Consider the following 21,499-nt stretch of genomic DNA (forward strand, 5'->3'; position numbering starts at 1 on the left):
AAGACTACAGATCGGTATTCCTCTCCACAGTCAACTCTTTCAGGACAGCAGAGCAGCAATGCTTGGCGGTGTTGTCAGTGGTGGCCAGCCAGAGGCACACGTGACCTTAATCCTGCTGCAAACAGAAAGGTCCCAGTTGTCCCTGATGACACACAGGGGCAGCATGTGCACTGGATGATGTTTGGTCGACCATTGCTGCTCGCCCAATGAGTCGATTTTGATGTACATCTGTACTACGTGGACGTCCAGAACTTGGTCTACAGGGATCATTAAGTTCCCAAGACCACTGGTGAAAGTAACGACACACCATCGATACGTTGTGTCTATCATGTGCAGCAATCCGTCGATACGAACAGTCGTGGACAGAACGAGCGAGACCCCTCGCCTTTTCGTTAAGCTGATCCGCACAGCTTTAAAGTCTGCTACACAGCATAACAGGCAAGGCGACGAAGTGCTACCAACATACTATGCACAGGCGTGAAATTGACAAACTATCCGAACTTTGTCAGACTGCTTTCAATCATGTGTAAGGCTATATTAATGCTGATTAGTGTCTTAAACACAACACGTAAATATAAGATGTAAATGAAAGAACAAACGCTAATTAGTATGAACTGTACTAATAAAAATGAATTTCAGCTTATCGAGATAACACAACTGTTCTAGTAAGACAAAGTGGCCCAGATCATTACGAATTAGCTAAATATTTCGCGCATTCGGCAGCGAAACGGTTTGTGTCAACTTTTAGACCAGTCATACTGGATTACCGTTGCTTACCTACCATGAAAGTGTGCAGATTTAGCAATGCGTGAAGATTCATAACGAAATTCAGTTTAAAATCATTCAGTGCCACACGTAAGTCAATTCAATTATTGACAGAAGCGGTAAAAGGAAGGCAGTAACAAGTATAAAATTCTACAAGAGTTTCATATCGACATCCACAGGGCGCCAGAACAGAATAAAAGTAGCAATAAAAAGTATTGGGGGTGCGAGGATTTTTTAAAATTGCTTTACTGATAGTCTATCTGCCTCCATCGAGATTAGAACCGAAAACAAACCAGACATCCCTTGCAGTAGCAAACACCTTTCACTACGCTAGCCGGCCGAAGTGGCCGTGCGGTTAAAGGCGCTGCAGTCTGGAACCGCAAGAGCGCTACGGTCGCAGGTTCGAATCCTGCCTCGGGCATGGATGTTTGTGATGTCCTTAGGTTAGTTAGGTTTAACTAGTTCTAAGTTCTAGGGGACTAATGACCTCAGCAGTTGAGTCCCATAGTGCTCAGAGCCATTTGAACCATTTTTTCACTACGCTAGAAGACAACCCAGGCTCGTGGTCGTGCGGTAGCGTTCTCGCTTCCCACGCCCGGGTTCCCGGGTTCGATTCCCGGCCAGGTCAGGGATTTTCTCTGCCTCGTGATGACTGGGTGTTGTGTGTTGTCCTTAGGTTAGTTAGGTTTAAGTAGTTCTAAGTTCTATGGGGCTGATGACCATAGATGTTAAGTCCCATAGTGCTCAGAGCCATTTCAACCGTTTGAACAACCCAGGCAAACAGCCCTCTATTATTACCCCAGACGTGAATAAGCCGGCAATTTCGCAATGAAAATGGCAAAATGATCTGCAGTTCTGTTGCATAGAGCTTCCTGGACTCTAAAACATGAATTTTCTACCTTTATGTCACCGCTTATGTGACTATCAATCATGCGGGATGTTTATCGAAATAACAAAATACTGTTACTAGCGAGTAACGCAACGGGTTCTACACAACGCTGGTAACTACTTTGAAGGACAGTAACAGGTGCAAACATGTAACTCTTTTGTATCGGTTGTGAATAAATAGTTGCCACTATTTAAGTTCCAAACCCTCGTATAGTCTTACATATGATTGAAAACAGTCTGACAAAGTTTGGATAGTTCGTCATTTTCACGCCTGTGCATAGTATGTTGGTAGTACTTCGTCGCCTTGCCTGTTATAATGTGTAGCAGACTTTAGAGCTGTGCGGATCAGCATAACGGAAAGGGGAGAGGTCTCGCTCGTTTTGTCCACGACTGTACATCCAGCTTCTCGCAGACCTACAATGCGGACCCATTCAGATGGTTGAAACTGTTCAACAGTAGTACGTACACGTCGATGGGGCGCAGTTGTAGCCTAGAGTGAAAGCTGTAAACATTGTTCGCCTGCAAGCTCAGCACAGTTACTGCCTGCAGAGCCAAACCAGTGCGTCCACAGACGGTCTCTTGAGCTGCTTTGTCTCACAGATGAAGGTGACAAATGAAGCGCCAACACTACACCCTCTCAACATGCACATATTATACCTTGGTGCCACCGAACACAGTCCTTGACTGTGTTGCAATTTTTTCCGACGGCGTCTGAAAGTTCCCTTGGCATTTCCGTCAAACTTTCATGTAGACGATACCGACCCGTTGCGATCCTTGCAACGCGTCTCTATATTCGTTCAGTGTCTGTTGTCGTGCGTAGTTCAAACACTGGAACAATATTCTAGAATCGGTAGCACTAGCGTCTTGTAAGCAGTTTCCTTTACAGATTCACCACATTTGAAGTGGTCACACAAAATTGGAATTAGGGATAGGAATACCCGACTGATTAAAATCGATACTGGTATTGAGTTCTGAATAATCGGTGTTTTTCGTTATTTGTTTGATCTCTATTTACTTATATGGATATGGTGTCTGTTCTTTCGGACAGTCCGAAAGAACTGACACCATATCCACATAAGTATATAGTTCTGGCAATACCGGCCATGACCTTCTTCTTCTGTGCAGATCCACACATACTACCCGAACTCTTACGAGACTTGGTAAGAATGTCTTCCACGCGTAATGAGTGTGTGGGGCAGGGACACTACGAATGAAGTGTGTGGGCATATGCGGCGAGAATGTGGTCTCGCGGGAGGCGTGTACGAGATAGTCCCTGCAGTCGCGCTATCCTCTGTGCCCTCGGTGGCTCAGATGGATGAGAGCTGGTTGGCCTCTGTAATAAAAAAACTGAGTGGAAAGATCAACAAACGAACTCAAGGCTGTCATGTGACGTCCGTAACGATCAAACACAACGATCAACAACGAATAAAATGCAAAAAAAAAGATGGTTAGAGAGTCTGCCATGTAAGCAGGAGATCCCAGGTTCGAGTGCCGGTTGGGGCACACATTTTCATCTGTCCCCGCTGATATATATCAATGCCCGTCAGCAGCTGAATGTATTAATATATAATTCCAATTTTGTTTGATCTCGGTTACCACATACGGTTTCCGTTTTTTACTAATAACCGGGTAAAAAGCGAAATATCGATTAGCCGTAGCAGCAGCGCGAGCATTTTTTGGTTTTTAAATGAACCTTTTTTAAAAAAAACAGTAATTTTTATTCGTAAAATTACCATTGCTTTGAAATATTGCGTTATTATAGAAAATGGGAAAAGCGATCAGTGCTATTTTAAAAAGAATGCCGATAGAAACGAGGAACAAACGCGTAGCATAAGAAGTGGTACAGGATTGTAAGACAATACTGAACCTGTTACCATTTAGTATGGCCAATTGGATGGTATGAGTGTGCACGCAGTGTGTGAGACTTGCCCCATTTGATCTATATGGTAGTTTCAAATGGTTCAAATGGCTCTGAGCGCTATGGGACTCAACTGCTGAGGTCATTAGTCCCCTAGAACTTAGAACTAGTTAAACCTAACTAACCTAAGGACATCACAAACATCCATGCCCGAGGCAGGATTCGAACCTGCGACCGTAGCGGTCTTGCGGTTCCAGACTGCAGCGCCTTTAACCGCACGGTCACTTCGGCCGGCATGGTAGTTTCATGCCGTCGTCTTTGGACACTAGTTGTGACCTATTAAAGAATGGCACCATCGCTAGTCTGGAAGTATTTTATGAAGTTCGGTGCCAATCAAGTAAAATGCTCCATTTCCCTTAAAATATTAGGAATGAGAAGAGTCACAACAATCTTGCGACATCGTATAAGGCGAAAACTTATAACTCAATAATTCATTCAAGTGAGCGTAGCTGATCTGTTCTCTGTGTCTACCTAATATGCCTTTATCTGCTTGTAGCCCTTGAAAACGGACAAATTAACAAGAAAAACAGTGTTATTCGACCTAAGTTTTCACCCTTTAGCATTCACTATTCCTAATGCCCAAATGGTGGTATGATTCTCGAATACAAGCTGATTTTTGAGCAGAGTTTGAAAACAGTAGAATCAATAGGAGAATAATGGCATTTTTTAAATGTAGTAATCAACCACTTATCGCTTTTCGTGCAAAGCAGCGAACGGTGGGCAGACTAAGTTTTCATTTATTTGCCGATTTAATGTAGTTTTTTAGTTTTATGTATCTTGAAAGTGAGGGAGTCAAAATTTTTCAATCTTTTTTCGATTTCTTCGTATACTACATGAAATAACAGCAATAAAAAACCGAAAATTGGTTGTTTCAGAAACCGATTGTTTTGAGCGGTTTTAACACTCAAGTTAAAGTGACGTTGAAATAGACCGATATAACCGAAAACCGGTTGTTTCACCGATCACGGCCATCTGTAAGTGGGATCCCCACGGCTGCTGCACGGGCTCGGCCCGCTTCCAAGGTCGCACGCAGCAGACAGCAGACTGCACCGCGGCCCATTTCTCCGTTGGAATTCCAACTGCCTGAGTGCCCACACAAGCAGTTTTTCATGCACCGTTTAATCTATCGCCCACTCCCGGCCACAACGCTGTTATGACGTGCAGCATGGAGTTACGCCGACACAGCTCTTCCTTGTGGAATTGCGAAATCGTATATAGTGTCCATATTATAAATACAGAAGTTTGGAGTCGTGGCAAACAATTACCATGGCACGCATTGGGGAGTAGTGGGTAAAAATGGAACTGGAAGAAAGAAATTCATTTTGTAAACACGAACACTACATAAAATGTTCAATATACAAAGTATACAGCCGACTAGTTGCATAAGTTTAACGTAAAACGTTGAGCAGGTTTCAATACCACAAAGGGTATCTTTTTCAGAATGAAGTCACATAAATTACATGACGTTAAAATGATAAATATTCATCATGAGCTAAGGAGCTCAAGTCAGAGAGTAGAAAATATGGAATAAAGTGCCGGGGTGGCCGAGCGGTTCTAGGCGCTACAGTCCGGAACCGCACGACCGTTACGGTCGCAGGTTTGAATCCCGCCTCGGGCATGGATGTGTGTGATGTCCTTAGGTTAGTTAGGTTTAATAGTTCTAAGTTCTAGGGGACTGATGACCTCAGATGTTAAGTCCCATAGTGCTCAGAGCAATATATATATATATATATATTTTTTTTTTTTTTTTTGGCTCAACAGAAACAGTAAAAACTGTTACACAGGTATAGCTTGTTAGCTGTTGCTGCGGTCACTCACGTTTAAAATTATATATAAAATGTTTTATTTATTACTTCACATGTATTTAGAGCAAAGTTGCTGTTAAAATTTCATTTAGGACAACCTCTTAAGATTTACTCTGTGCAGCTGTTCCTAGAACAGAACTAGTCTGCAAAGGGGTCTCTGACCAATTTTCCGCTTGTGTCTCCTCTAGTTCCGTATGCAGGAATACTTGTCCGTCGAGTGTCCTCAAAGTTGCAATCGTCAACAATCGTCACATAGTTATGAAGTAGACAACACGTTTTAACTATACTGTCATCAAATTAAACGTTCACGTCTACTGGTCGGAAGAATATCTGCCATTTATCCGGCGTTTCGTAAATTTTTCGATTCCGTCGGAAAAAGTTCTCTGGTTGCATCTGTAACCCGCGTAAATGACTTCTGCATCGGTTGCAAATCTTCTTCCTCTGGGCTCTTCCATCAATGGTCCAAAAATACGGAAATCGCTTGGAGCCTTGTCTGGACGGACGGGTGTTCCAGCAGTTTGAATCCCAACTCCTTTGCTGTTTCAGCCGTCCGTTTGCAGAATGTGGCCGAGCGTTATCATGCTGCAGGATGACGCCTTTTCGCAGTTTTCCGTGACGTTTGGATCTAATTGCTGGATTCAGTTTAGTTCACAACACATCACAATAATTCTCACTGTACATAGTTTGAGGTCTAGGGGTGAAATGAACGGCTACCACACCTTCCATGCACCAGAATAGTGTTAGATAATCTTACCAGCTGTTGGTTGAAATTTAAATTTCTTAACGTCTGGTGATGATGGGTGTTTCCACATCATGTTCGCAGCCTTACTTTTCGGTTCGTGACTATGCACCCGCGTTTCGTCTATAGTAACGATTTCCTGTAAAAATCCATCTCCCTCGCTATGATAATGGGGCAAATGTTTATGAGAGATGTCCATCCTTTGCGCCTTACGCTGAGCTGACAGTTCTTTCGGTATCCATCTTGCACACACTATCCGAAAATTCAACTTTTTTGTAAGACAGAATACGCTGAATCATGACTGATATATAAAGTTTTGCTGATTTCATCTAATGTTCTTCGTCTGTTTTCCATCACCATGTCTGAAAGAACAGACACCATTGATGACGTGCAGCCGTCTAGAACGAAATTAGAATTATATATCAATACCTTCAGCTGCTGGCGGGCGTTTATATATATCAACGGGGACAGGGGAAAACGTTTTCCCCAACCGGGACTCGAACCCGGGATCTCCTACTCACATGGCACAAGTTCTATCCCTCTGAGCCACCGAAGGCTCAGAGGACAGTGCGACTGCAGGGACTATCTCGCGCACGCCTCCCGCGAGACCCACATTCTCACCTTATATGTCCACATACTACAATCGTAGTGTCGGACATGTCCTAAAGAACAGACACCATATCCACATAAGTATATAGTTTCTAGTATGATAAAAGAAAAAACTAAATGAGTTAAATATATTTCAATTCTTTCAATTTAAATCTTATACATATATATATATATATATATATATATATATATATATATATATATATATATATATTGTATTTCATACTAGAATGTCGTGTTCCCAGTTTGGCACAGCTTTGCCACAGGAAACACGAAAGCGGTCGAAGACGTCCGTCTTCTGGTCGGCTCCTGATCGTTGTCAGGAGGAGGCTAGTTTTTGATTACGCAAAGGCTTCTATTATTTGGAAAAGAATAACCCGGATTTCTTTACGTAATCAGTATGAATTTTATAATCACCTAAGGGGCCTTTAACAATGAACAATAAAAAAAATTGCATTTGTAAATGAAATCATTAATAAATGGGGCAGCTATGAGTTGTATAGAAGACAAGGAGCGGCCTTCTGTCTACGACCAAGATGCCGCAGTATTCTCTGCTGTTGTAAAGGCAGTTTGATATTTACAAAAATAATATGACATGGAGGTAAAAAAAATAAAGGAAAAGAATAGAATAAGAAATCTGGTAAACACTAAATATATTCAAACAATTCTCACTAGCAAATTACGGCTTATTTATAAACAGTATAACTTACATACGTAAGTACTTTTCTAACTGTATGGTGCGATCAGATTTCAGCCTGCCCTGTGCTGTCTCCTTGGTTCACGTTTTTGTCACAAATTACAGTCATTACTTTTCTCCTTCGTTAAGGACAATTCTTGGACTGTTCAACACCTTCATAACAATAACTTGTCGATTTACCGTTTCGAACATAAATTACTTGAATTTTATTAATTAATAATGTTGTCTGCACGCTGGCAAGGCCGCTCACCTTTATAGCTTAAAGTCCACCTTCTTTACGCTTTCACATTACAAGCAGAAGTACATTAAAATCTGAAGATCTACAAAAGTTTTTTACTGTCATCTTTTATTTAGATAGAAGCGGAACGTCAGTTCAGCTTCTGTTAAAATGTTTCTTTGACTGCGCAATCGATGTATTAGCGTCCGCGCTAGATGCGCATCTTTACAGTTACGTAAATTATATAAAACAAATATCTTTCAAAGAATAGGTCTCATCTCATAAGTTGATCATTTAATATACAGATAGGTGAATGCCTTTCCAAGGGTACTCACAGCTTTCATACTACGGAAATCCCAAAAATATTACAAGTTCTGGTAATACCGGCCATGACCTTCCTCTTCTGTGCGGATGCACGCGTATTACCCAAACTCTTACGAGACTTGGTAAGAATGTCTTCCACGAGTTATGAGTGTGTTGGGTAGGGACACTACGAATGTAGTGGGTGTAGCCGGCACGGTAACTCAGCGTGTTCGGTCAGAGGGTTACGTGCCCTCTGTAATAAAAAAACTGAGACAATCGATCAACAACGAACATAAATGGATGTCTTACGACGTCCGCACCGAGCAGATGCAACGAACACAAGCGAATAAAATGAGATTCAAAAAAGAAAGATGGATAGAGCGTCTGCCATGTGAGCAGGAGATCCCGGGTTCGAGTCCCGGTTGGAGCACACATTTTCGCCTGTCTCCGTTGATATACATCAACGTCCATCAGCAGCTGAAGGTATCAATATAGAATTATAGTTTTGCCTTCAGTTAACGACCGAGAGCAGCGCTGTTTGTGTTGAGTTCTCAGTGCTAACAGACAAGCAACACTGTGTAAAAGAACCGCAGAAATAAAAAATGTTCAAATGTGTGTGAATTCCTAAAGGACCAAACTGTTTAGGTCATCGGTCCCTAGACTTACACACTACTTAAACAAACTCATGCTAAGAACAACACACGCACCCATGCCCGAGGAAGGACTCTAACCTCCGGCGGGAGGGGCTGAGTTGTACGTGACAGTAATCAATGTCGGATGTACTACAAACGTACCCCTTAGGACAGTGAGGCGAAATTTGGCGTTAATGGGCTATGGCAGCAGACCATCGACACAAGTGCCTTTGCTAACAGCACAACATATAGCTCTCAGCGCTTCTCTTCGGCTCGCGAACATCTCGATTGGACCCTAGACGACTGGGAAACCGTGGCTGTGGTGTCACCGCCAGACACCACACTTGCTAGGTGGTAGATTAAATCGGCCGCGGTCCATTTAGTACATGTCGGACCCGCGTGTCGCCACTGTGTGATCGCAGACCTAGCGCCACCACAAGGCAGGTCTCGTGATACGAACAAGCACTCGTCCCAGTTGTACGAAGACCTAGCTAGCGACTAGATGTACGAAGCCTTTCTCTCTCATTAGCCGAGAGACAGAATAGCCTTCAGCTAAGTTAATGGCTACGAACTAGCAAGGCGCCATTAGCCTTACAGTGATTGTAATTAAAGTCTCCTGTGTATAGTCAAGAGCGATGTACCACAATGATTGATTAAAGGTAAGTATTAATCCAGCTACGTACTTTTCTTCATAGCATTAATTACTTAGCCTGTTCCAGTACTAGACGCCCGTCGGCGTGTGTGTGTACGCGTGCCTTTCTTTCGGCTACCCGTCACTGTGGACTGGCTGCCTTGTCAGTCCACTTCATTGGCGACGAGTTAAAGTATTCTTTCTGATTGCTTACATTTACTTGTGTCATGGCTTCGCCAGATGTACTGTCCGAATTTTATCGCTTGCAGAATCAGCAGACGCAGGCGTTATTGGATGCCCTTGGACAGCTCGTCCAGGGTCAACGTGCCATTCAAACCGATGCGGCCGCCGCCGCTTCACCGCTACCGCAGCTACAACATGCAGTTGCACCGCAGTTTCGCCAGTTTGACCAAACCCAGGAGACATGGCAAGAGTCGTGGTCCCACGTTCATTACAGTCCTCTGTCTTACGGCTTCTTCACCAAGGACATTGGGGTATAGTGCGAACGAAACAACTTGCTCGTCAGCACTGTACTTGGTTCGGAATCGATGCTGCGATTACGAATATGTGTTCTTCTTGCATGGCGTGTGCCGAACAACAATCCGCACCGCCGCGGAAAGTCTTTGCATGGCCAAAAGCCACTTCCCCTTGGCAACGCTTGCACATAGATTTTGCTGGTTCATTCTGGAATGCTCGATGGTTGGTTCTGGTCGATGCCTTCAGTAATTTTCCTTTTGTTGTCCGGATGTCTTCCACGACATCCTCCGCCACCATCCAAGCGTTGTCTGCTATCTTTTGCGTTGAAGGTCTTCCGCAGACTATTGTTTCCGACAATGGCCCACAATTCATATCCGCAGAATTTCAGTCATTCTGCCAGGCCAATGGTATTCAACATCTGACATCCGCGCCGTTTTCGCCTCAGTCAAACGGTGCCGCTGAACGATTGGTCCGGACTTTCAAGTCACAGATGTTGAAATTGAAAGAGTCGCATTCTCGGGAGGACGCATTGTTGCTCTTTTTGTCTTCCTATCGCTCTCAGCCCCGAGATGGTCGCTCGCCGGCTGAGTTGCTCCACGGTCGTCCTCATCGCACCTTGATGTCTTTGCTGCATCCGCCGCATCAGGTTCCTGTGCAGCGGCAGACTCCTGCTTTTGCTCCAGGCGACGTTGTATTTTATCGCAACTATCAAGGTTCACGGCGTTGGCTCGCAGGGCGCAGTCTTCGCTGCCTCGGCCGCGCGATGTATTTGGTTTTGGGGGCCTCTGGTGAGGTGCGTCGGCATCTCAATCAGCTGCGCCTCTGTCGTCGCACGGGTTCTGCCGCTCCCCGTCTGCTTTCAGCGACGGTGCCGTCCGGTCAGCGCCCTGGGGACCCATCTACTGGCTCGCCTCATCCCCAGGTGTTACCGACGATGCCTTCCATTTTGCCCCATGGCGACGCGCCGCCGCAGCAGCCGCCGCCGCCGCCTGTTCTCCCGCCGGCGCCGCCCGCATTCGACGCTTCGCTGCAGCCGCCAAGCGCCTCCCAGGGTCACGCGCCGCCGATCGCTTCCCGTGACCAGCTGTCCTCCGCCATGGAACTCCCGCCCGCTCCGGACCACATGACGTCATCGCGCGTCGGGTCCCCCGACGCAATGGAGGTCGACCCTTCGGCCCCTCCTGTCTCTTTACGGGCGCATACACCGCATGTTGACGTGCACCCTGGAGTAGGTTTTCAGGCGTTTCCTAGATCCCCTCGGACCGAATGGCCGGGTGCGGGTGGCACAGCCTCGCCTGTTGTTAGGCTCCCCACCTCATCGCATACGTCAACATGGGGTCCTCCCCACGGCGGGCGGAAGCCTTATCTCACGACCGTTCGCCGATTTGTGGGGGAGGAATGTGGTGTCACCGCCAGACACCACACTTGCTAGGTGGTAGATTAAATCGGCCGCGGTCCATTTAGTACATGTCGGACCCGCGTGTCGCCACTGTGTGATCGCAGACCTAGCGCCACCACAAGGCAGGTCTCGTGATACGAACAAGCACTCGTCCCAGTTGTACGAAGACCTAGCTAGCGACTAGATGTACGAAGCCTTTCTCTCTCATTAGCCGAGAGACAGAATAGCCTTCAGCTAAGTTAATGGCTACGAACTAGCAAGGCGCCATTAGCCTTACAGTGATTGTAATTAAAGTCTCCTGTGTATAGTCAAGAGCGATGTACCACAATGATTGATTAAAGATAAGTATTAATCCAGCTACGTACTTTTCTTCATAGCATTAATTACTTAGCCTGTTCCAGTACTTGACGCCCGTCGGCGTGTGTGTGTACGCGTGCCTTTCTTTCGGCTACCCGTCACTGTGGACTGGCTGCCTTGTCAGTCCACTTCAGTGGCCTACTTAGATGAGTCCCGATTTCAGCTGGTAAGAGCTGATGGTAGGGTTCGAAAGTTGCACAGACCCCACGAAGCCATGGTCGCAAGGTGTCAACAAGCTTGCAAGCTGATGACGGTATGGGCTGTGTTTACATAGAATGTATTGCGTTCTCTGGTCCAACTGAACCGATCATTGACAGGGAATAGTTATGTTCGGCTACTTGTTCCCAAACAAGAATAGAATTTTTATGGATGACAATGTGCCACGCCTCCGGGCCACAATTGGTCGCGATTGCTTTTGAAGATCATTCTAGACATTTCGAGAGAATGATCTGACCATCCAGCTCACCCGACATGTATCCCATCGAACATTTAATGGACATAATTTTCGTGCAGAAAATGACGCACCGGCAACACTTTCGCAATTATGGACGTCTATATTTCTGCAGGGGACTTCCAACGACTTGTTGAGTCCATGCCACGTCGTGATGTTGTGCTACGCCGGGCATAATGAGATCCGACGCGATATTAGGAGGTATCACACGATCTTTGCCGACTCAGCGTATACCTAGTATTGATGGCAGGAGAGCTGAAGCACTACTGCTGAAAAAAATGGTTCAAATGGCTCTGAGCACTATGGGACTCAACTGCTGAGGTCATTAGTCCCATAGAACTTAGAACTAGTTAAACCTAACTAACCTAAGGACATCACCCACATCCATGCCCGAGGCAGGATTCGAACCTGCGACCGTAGCGGTCTCGCGGTTCCAGACTGCAGCGCCAGAACCGCGCGGCCACTTCGGCCGGCGCTACTGCTGAGAATGGACCATTTTATATGAGCTGAATGAGCATTGGGAGAATATGGAAAGAAGCAGAGTCACTGCACCGGTATGCATATACCGGATGGTTATAAATAAACTTTCCCTACTTAACACATTATAACACGAACGCTAATTATCGTACGAGTACCAGACTTGGCAGCATTAATAATAAGGACACGGGGAAGAGAAATAACGCAGACTAATTCAACTGAAACACTTTTAATGTGCTGCTACGGTACATCGCACCATTACATACCGGTACCATTACTGCTGTAAAAGGGGCTCAGTATAGCGTCCATCAGTGATCAGAAGAGTCTGAAAGCGCAGGAATGCATTCTGCACAGCAGAACGAAGCATGTCCGTGTGTGTGCTGGCTACCTCTCTTGACATGCTGCGCTTCAGTTCAGCACATGTTTGAATGTTCCCGTGGTAAACACTGTCCTTCAGGTAGGAGGAGCGCCAAAAAGAATGGGGGCAATGATGAAAGTAGCCGTGAAGTCACACCGTACTCTGACATGTTCACCATAAAGAGGAACTTCACGCACAGTGACTGGAGGTGAAGACACCCACACTCGGCAGTTCTGTGTGTTCACCTCATCTGCCAGAGAAAAATAAACTTCGTCTGTCGATAGGATGGTCCAGGGCCAGCCCTCCTGAACTTCAGTCCTCGCGAGAAAGTGGAGAGTGAAGTCAACTTCTACGTCTACGTCCACGAGATTACTCTGCTATTCACAATAAAGTGCCTGGCAGACGGTTCAATGAACCACCTTCAAGCTGTCTCTCTACCGTTCCACTCTCGAACTGCGCGCGGGAAAAATGAGAACTTAAATTTTTCTGTGCGAGCCCTGATTTCTCTTATTTTATCGTGATGATCATTTCTCCCTATGTACGTGGGTGCCAACAGAATGTTTTCGCAATCAGAGAAGAAAACTGGTGATTGAAATTTCACGAGAAGATCCCGTCGCAAAGAACACCGTCTTTGTTTTAATGATTGACACTCCAATTCACGTATAATGTCTGTGGCACTATCTTCCCTATTTCGCGATAGTACGAAACGAGCCGCCCTTCTTTGAACTTTTTCAATGTCATCCGTCAGTCCCACCTGATGCGGGTCCCACACCGCGCGGCAATACTCCAGAATAGGGCGGACAAGCGTGGTGTAAGCAGTCTCTTTAGTAGACCTGTTACACGTTCTTTCTGCCAATGAATCGCAGTCTTTGTTTTGCTCTACCCACAACATCATCTATGTGATCGTTCCAATTTAAGTTATTTGTAATTGTAATCTCTAAGTGTTTAGTTGAATTTACAGCCTTAAGATTTGTGTGACTTATCGCGCAATCGAAATTTAGCGATTTTCTTTTAGTACCCATGTGAATAACTTCACGCTTTTCTTTATTCATGATCAATTGCCACTTTTCACACCATACAGGTATCTTATCTGAATCATTTTGCAATTCGTTTTGGCCATCTGATGAATTTACAAGATTGTAAATGACAACATCATGTGCAAACAATGTAATAGGACTACTCAAATTGTCTCGTTTGTCGTTAATATAGATCAGGAAAAATAGAGGGCCTATAACACTTCCTTGGGGAACGCCGGATATTACTTCTGTTTCACTCGATGACTTTCCGTCTGTTACTACGAACTGTGACCTTTCTGACAGGAAATCACGAATCCAGTCGCACAACTGAGGCGGTATTCCATAGGCACGCAGTTTGGTTAGAAGACGGTCCGTGCGGCTCCCCACGTCGGAGGTTCGAGTCCTCCCTCGGGCATGGGTGTGTGTGTGTGTGTGTTGTCCGTAGCGTTGGTTAGTTTCAGTCAGATTCAGTAGCGTGTAGGCTTAGGGACCGATGACCTCAGCTATAAGACCTTACCTTCCGAAACCCTGCTGCAAATCGACGTTAGTAATATGGGCCTAAATTCAGCGAATTACTCCTATTTCCCTTTTTGGGTATTGTTGTGTACATAGCTCCGCGTAGTCAGCGCGTACACAACTTTCCCACTAGAGCGCGCCCCGCTAAGCACAACAGCGCAGGCGCAGCGCTCGTCTGTCTCCGCACTACGAGATGGCGCTGCCATAGAGGCGGACCAAATTCTGCTTCCGCCGATCAGCGTATTAATATGCAACGCAGCCAATGAAATTGATGCTAACGTAGAACCTTTTCTCCTCGCGGATCACACTCGCGCGGTGATACCTGAACGCTCGAGGTATTATAACGAGTGTACAGACCTCCGATTAGTCAATCTGCATGTCTGCATTTGTCTGTAGTCAAGTTTCAGTCTGCGCCTAATAAGATTATCGTATTCCTGTACATAGCCATGAAGATAAATGAAGAGACACTTTGTCAAATATCAGAGATATGTGAGAATAAGATTAACGTACCAAGACCCTAGGAACTTCAGATTGTCAATTGTAAATAGCATACAGAACCAAGTTAAGTAATTTTTATGCTTGTTATTATTTAAATAAATGCGTGTGAAAATTCATCAAGTTCTGTTTAGAGTTGGTCACCGTCAATCTGCTACTCTAAGCGTGCAAGTGGCATTTCTATCGTCTGACCCAACGGCAGAAGATAAACACGGCACGATAAGACCACGAGACATATTGCTGACACTCGCCTACTTCGTTAGAGCGACAAGTCAAATAATCTGATGGTGCGTGTGTACCTAAGGTCTTACAGTACGCACACCACAGGTATTGGTATGACTTGAGCAATTTTTCAGTCTTTAGGTACGGAACTTTCTGCGAGAGAGCGGTTGTATATAATTGCTAAATATGGAGCTATTGTATCAGCATACTCTGAAAGGAACCTGACTGGAATACAATCTGGATCAAGTGATTTATGTTTCTCATCTTGGCAGTTGTTCTTGACTGGAATTCAGGAATATTTACTTCGTCTTCTTTAGTGAAGGAGTTTCGGAAAACCGTATTTAATAACTCTGCTTTAGTGGCACTGTCATCAGTGACTTCACCGTTGTTATCGCACAGTGTAGGTACTGATTGCGTCTTGCCACTGGTGTGTTTTATGTATGACCAGAATCTCTTTGGATTTTCTGCCAGACAACCTATCGTTCTGAGTCCTGTAGTGCAAGCTACATGGATCTTGTACGGATACCATTTGAGAATAGTTCGAAGCACCTTCTGTACAGTAGACCACGAGATGTTCAACTGTCGTGACACAGCAAGCGCACTGCCTGACGGTTGCGAAATGTGTAAAGCGCTGTCTACCACAGCAGCAGCGATTTCATCAACCGCCTGTGGTTGCACTCTTCCCGGAGCGACGCCAAGTTCTCCCCACACTCGACAATTCTGTGTTCATCTCAACCATCAGCGAAAAATGAATTTCGTCTGTCCGTAGGATGGTCCAGAACCACTCCTTGTCATCTCCAATCCTTGCAAGAAAGTAGAGAGCGAAGTCAACTCTTCGTTGTGCGTCCTGTGATGCAAGCTACTCTACAATATGGATCTTGTACAGATACCGTTTGAGAATGGTTCGTAGCACCTTCCGTACAGTGGACCACGGGATGTTCCACTACTGTGACGCAGCACGCGCACTGCTTGGCAATCGGGAATTGCGCGCAGCGTTATCTGGCATAGCAACAGCGATTTCATCAACCCTCTGTGGTGCAACCGTTGTTCGACCTCTTCCCGGAGCGACGCCCAGTTGTCCAGTTGATTCGAACTTCATCATGCTCCGCACAGCAGGTGGAGAAAGCGACCCCTCCCGTAATCCTTTCAACCAGCGATATTCTCCAAATGCAGCTGCAGCATTACTGTTGTTTTGATAATAGAGCTTCGCCAATAATGCCCTGCTCCGCTTGTCCAACGCCGCGCGGGATTAGCCGAGCGGTCTGAGACGCTGCAGTCATGGACTGTGCGGCTGGTTCCGGCGGAGGTTCGAGTCCTCCCTCGGGCATGGGTGTGTGTGTTTGTCCTTAGAATAATTTAGGTTATGTAGTGTGTAAGCTTAGGGACTGATGACCTTAGCAGTTAAGTCCCATAAGATTTCACACACACACACACGTTTGTCCAAGCTCATGTTGACACGTCAACAAGTGCACTGCGACTGGTTAGGTGCGAGAGATTATGAATTACGATGACTGATCACTGCACGTGGTGACCACAGTTGGAACTGGACGGTGGCGCTGTGACGCACGGAAATCGTGCACCCCACATCCTGGACATCAATGCTGCCAAGTTTGGTACTCGTACGGTAATTAGTTTCCGTGTTATAACGTGTCAAATGGGGAAAGTTCAATTAAAACCACCCGGTAGCTTACCTTTTCCTATGCTCCTGGCGCCGTCTGGAGCCTCCATGCTGGCAGCAACGAAGTTGCCGGCGGACTGCAGCTGTCGCCGGCGTCGTAGCTGGATGAGAGTAGCAGGAAAACTGCGGTACATCCCCGCGGCCGTGGTGTTGACTGCTCATATTTCGCCAGAGGTCACGTATGACGCGAGCACTAGAGCCAAAGCACATTTCTTTCATGTCCTGCAACATGGTGCGTTCGTGGGAAAAAACTGAAACGTGTCACTCTGGCGGAGTAATTTTGCGTCTGTCTGCGCATGATGCCAGGCGGGAGCTATCAGCCCTCCGGCACACACAAATAACCAGAAGCAAGTTCACTTTTTTGGGGGTAGTCAGTGTTTTGACTGGTTTGATGCGGTTCGCCACGAATTCCTCTCCTGTGTCAAACTCTTCATCTCAAAGTATCACTTGCACCCACTCCGTCTTCAGGCCATGAGTGGCTTACTGGGACCATCCGACCGCCGTGTCATCCTCATGGAGGATATGGATAGGAGGGACATGGGATCAGCACACCGCTGTCCCGGTCGTTATGATGGTATTCTTGACCGAAGCCACTACTATTCTGTCGAGTAGCTCTTCAATTGGCATGACGAGGCGGAGTGCACCCCGAAAAATGGCAACAGCGCATGGCGGCTGGATGGCCACCCATCGAAGTGCCGGCCACGCCCAACAGCGCTTAACTTCGGTGATCTCACGGGAACCTGTGTATCCACTGCGGCAAGGCCGTTGCCATCACTTGCATCCAACGTCCAGAATTATTTATTGGATACATTTCAATCTCTTCCCCTATCGTTTTAACCCTCGAGTACAGTGGAAGTTATTACATGATGTCTTACACACTTCCTATCATCCTGTGCCTTCATCCTGTCACTGTTTCCCGTATCTGCCTTTCAGCGACGATCTTGTGGAGAACACCTTCATTCCTTATCAGCCGACCATGTTTTTAATATCCTTCTGTGGCACCACATCTCAAACTCTTCGATTCTCTCCTACTTCAGTTTCTTTGCTTGTACACGAAGGTGAATACAGAGTATAGTCAATTTATCAACACCAGCAGTCAACTTACAAAACGCTTTATTTATTAGAAAATGAAACTTATCTTTATCTCTCTCCACTACTGCGACTGGAGTAAGCAGACTTGGAACAGTATACAGGGTGGTCCATTGATCGTGACCGGGCTAAATATCTCACGAAATAAGCGTCAAATGAAAAACCTACAAAGAAAATTTCTCTAGCTTGAAGGGGCAAACCAGATGGCGCTATGGTTGGCCCGCTACATGGCGCTGTCATAGATCAAACGGATATCAAAACTGGCTCTGAGCACTATGGGACTCAACTGCTGTGGTCATAAGTCCCCTAGAACTTAGAACTACTTAAACCTAACTATCCTAAGGACATCACACACATCCATGCCCGAGGCAGGATTCGAACCTGCGACCGTAGCGGTCGTGCGGTTCCAGACTGTAGCGCCTTTAACCGCTCGTCCACTTCGGCCGGCAAACGGATATCAATTGCACTTTTTTAAAATAGGAACCCCCGTTTCTTATTACATATTCGTGTTTTAGTTGGACCACTTTTTTCGCTTTGTGATAGATGGCGCTGTAGTAGTCACAAACATATGGCTCACAATTTTAGACGAACAGTTGGTAACAGGTAGGTTTTTGAAATTAAAATACAGAACGTAGGTACGTTTGAACCTTGTTTTTCGGTTGTTCCAATGTGATACATGTACCTTTGTGAAATTATCATTTCTGAGAACGCATGCTGTTACAGCGTGATTACCTGTAAATACCACATTAATGTAATAAATGCTCAAAATGATGTCCGTCAACCTCAATGCATTTGTCAATACGTGTAACGACATTCCTCTCAACAGCGAGTAGTTCGCCTTCCGTAATGTTCGCACATGCATTGACCATGCGCTGACGCATGTTGTCAGGCGTTGACGGTGGATCACGATAGCAAATATCCTTCAACATTCCCCACAGAAAGAAGTCCGGGGACGTCAGATCTGGTGAACGTGCGGGCCCCGGTATGGTGCCTCGACGACCAATCCACCTCTCATGAAATATGCTATTCAGTACCGCTTCAACCGCACGCGAGCTATGTGCCGGACATCAATCATGTTGGAAGTACATCGCCATTCTGTCATGCAGTGAAACATCTTGTAGTAACATCGGTAGAACATTACGTAGGAAATCAGCATACATTGCACCATTTAAATTCCCATCGATAAAATGGGGGCCAATTATCCTTCCTCCCGTAATACCGCACCATACATTAACCCGCTAAGGCCGCTGATGTTCCACTTGTCGCAGCCATCCTGGATTTTCCGTTGCCCAATAGTGCATATTATGCCTGTTTACGTTACCGCTGTTGGTTAATGACGCTTCGTCGCTAAATAGAACGAGTGCAAAAAATCTGTCATCGTCCCGTAATTTCTCTTGTGCCCAGTGGCAGAACTGTACACGACGTTCAAAGTCGTCGCCATGCAATTTCTGGTGCATAGAAATATGATACGGGTGCCATTGATGTTGATGTAGCATTCTCAACACCGACGTTTTTGAGATTCCCGATTCTCGCGCAATTTGTCTGCTACTGATGTGCGGATTAGCCGCGACAGCAGCTAGAACACCTACTTGGGCATCATCATTTGTTGCAGGTCGTTGTTGACGTTTCACATGTGGCTAGATACTTCCGGTTTCCTTAAATAACGTAACTATCCGGCGAACGGTCCGGACACTTGGATGATGTCGTCCAGGATGCCGAGCAGCATACATAGCACACGCCCGTTGGGAATTTTGATCACAATAGCCATACATCAACACGATATCGACCTTTTCTGCAGTTGGTAAACGGTCCATTTTAACACGGGTAATGTATCACGAAGCAAATACCGTCCGCGCCGGACTGGGTGGCCGAGCGGTTCTAGGCGCTACAGTCTGGAACCGCGCTGCTGCTACGACCGCAGGTTCGAATCCTGCCTCGGGTATGGAATGTGTGTGATGTCCTTAGGTTAGTTAGGTTTAAGTAGTTCTAAATTCTAGGGGACTGATGACCTTAGAAGTTAAGTCCCATAGTGCTCAGAGCCATTTGAACCATTTTTTGAAATACCGTCCGCACTGGCGCAATGTTATGTGATACAACGTACTTACACGTTTGCGACTATTACAGCGCCATCTATCACAAAGCGAAAAAAGGGCCCAAGTAAAACATTCATATTTCTTTACCTACTACACGAATATGTAATAAAAAATGGAGGTTCCCTTTTTAAAAAACGCAGTTGATATCCGCTTGGCCTATGGCAGCGCCATCTAGCTGGCCAACCAGAGCGTCATCTGGTTTCCCCCTTCAAGCTAGACGAGTTTCGTTCTTTGTAGTTTTTTCGTTTGATGTGTGAGTAGGCTGTTTAGGTTTTTATGTTGGTAACGCCACGTAGCGCTCTGTATGAAAATCACTAACTGCTGTGTGCAGTTTTTTGCTGGTTGGCATTGTTCAAATATTCCCTTTTGTAATGTTGGGCAGTTGGAGGTGAGCCGCCAGCAGTGGTGGATGTGGGGAGAGAGATGGCGGAGTTTTGATAGCGGTTGATCTGGACGTCTGCCCATCAGAGACAGTAAATTTGTAAGACTGGATGTCATGAACTGATATATATATCATGACTTTTGAACACTATTAAGGTAAATACATAGTTTGTTCTCTATCAAAATCTTTCATTTGCTAAGTATGCCTATCAGTAGTTAGTGCCTTCAGTAGTTAGAATCTTTTATTTAGCTGACAGTATTGGCGCTCGCTGTTTTGTAGTTCGAGTAACGAAGATTTTTGTGAGGTAAGTGATTCATGAAAGGTATAGGATATTGTTAGTCAGGGCCATTCTTTTGTAGAGATTATTGAAAGTCAGATTGCGTTGCTCTAAAAATATTGTGTGTCAGTTCAGTGTTGATCAGAATAAGTAAAGAGCGAAATGTCAGTACGTTCAGTTCTGCTCAGCTGTTTAAAAATCAAATAACGTAAGGGGTTTATCAGCACAGTAATTCATAAACTATTTCGTGAGATATTTGGCCCGGTCACTATCAATGGATCACCCAATTAGAAATACAACTCTTGATAGACAAGATAGAGCCGTAGGCGCCAGAGCTGCTTAAAATGACCAGTCTGAAACTTGAAATCGTACTGTCTGCGTACATGAAATATATTCGCAATTGCGTATAATGGAATGACGACACTAAAAATTTGTGTCAGACTGGGTCTCGAATCCGGATTTCCCGCTTATCGGGAGCAGTCGGTTTATGTTGGGCTATCCGAGCACGACTCACGGCCAGACCTAAACTCTATATGTCGTCAATCATGCGTCCACAACCTATACTAGTACTTCTGTTATGTATATTCCAGTACAGGCAGCGGATAAATAGGATACTGGAGTGCCTGTGTTGTTCAGACGTACGATGCAATGTTTCTTCGGAAATGCTTGCATTTTGATTGCGGCCCTGAAAGGTGCTTGGATAGCCTAATGGTAAGGCGACCGCTAACGATAAGCGGGAAATCTGGTTTCGAGTCCCGGTCTGGCACAAATTTTCACTATATAGCTGATGGTTGTCAATATTCGCAATTGCGAATATATTTCATGTCTTTCATAACTGCTGTAGACGCCGCAGTGCCTGTTCCTTTGGATTTGCATGCATGTCGGAATGACACTGCAATATCGTATCGTATAGCATATACAGGGTGTTTCAAAAATGACCGGTATATTTGAAACGGCAATAAAAACTAAACGAGCAGCGATAGAAATACACCGTTTGTTGCAATATGC

General features: G+C 45.5%; 1 protein-coding gene across 1 annotated transcript in view; it reads right to left on the reverse strand.

The window, feature by feature from the left end:
- LOC126482278 (peptidoglycan recognition protein 1-like) overlaps positions 1–16,756 on the reverse strand; it is a 113,986-nt gene extending 97,230 nt beyond the window's left edge. Inside the window, exon 1 of the mRNA XM_050106263.1 lies at positions 16,664–16,756. Coding sequence (XP_049962220.1) covers positions 16,664–16,700 — 37 coding nt within the window. The 5' untranslated portion in view covers positions 16,701–16,756. The remainder of the gene's footprint in view (positions 1–16,663) is intronic.
- Between the last annotated feature and the right edge of the window lie 4,743 nt (positions 16,757–21,499).

Source organism: Schistocerca serialis, chromosome 5, assembly GCF_023864345.2.
Source record: "Schistocerca serialis cubense isolate TAMUIC-IGC-003099 chromosome 5, iqSchSeri2.2, whole genome shotgun sequence".
Classification (NCBI taxonomy): Eukaryota; Metazoa; Arthropoda; class Insecta; order Orthoptera; family Acrididae; genus Schistocerca; species Schistocerca serialis.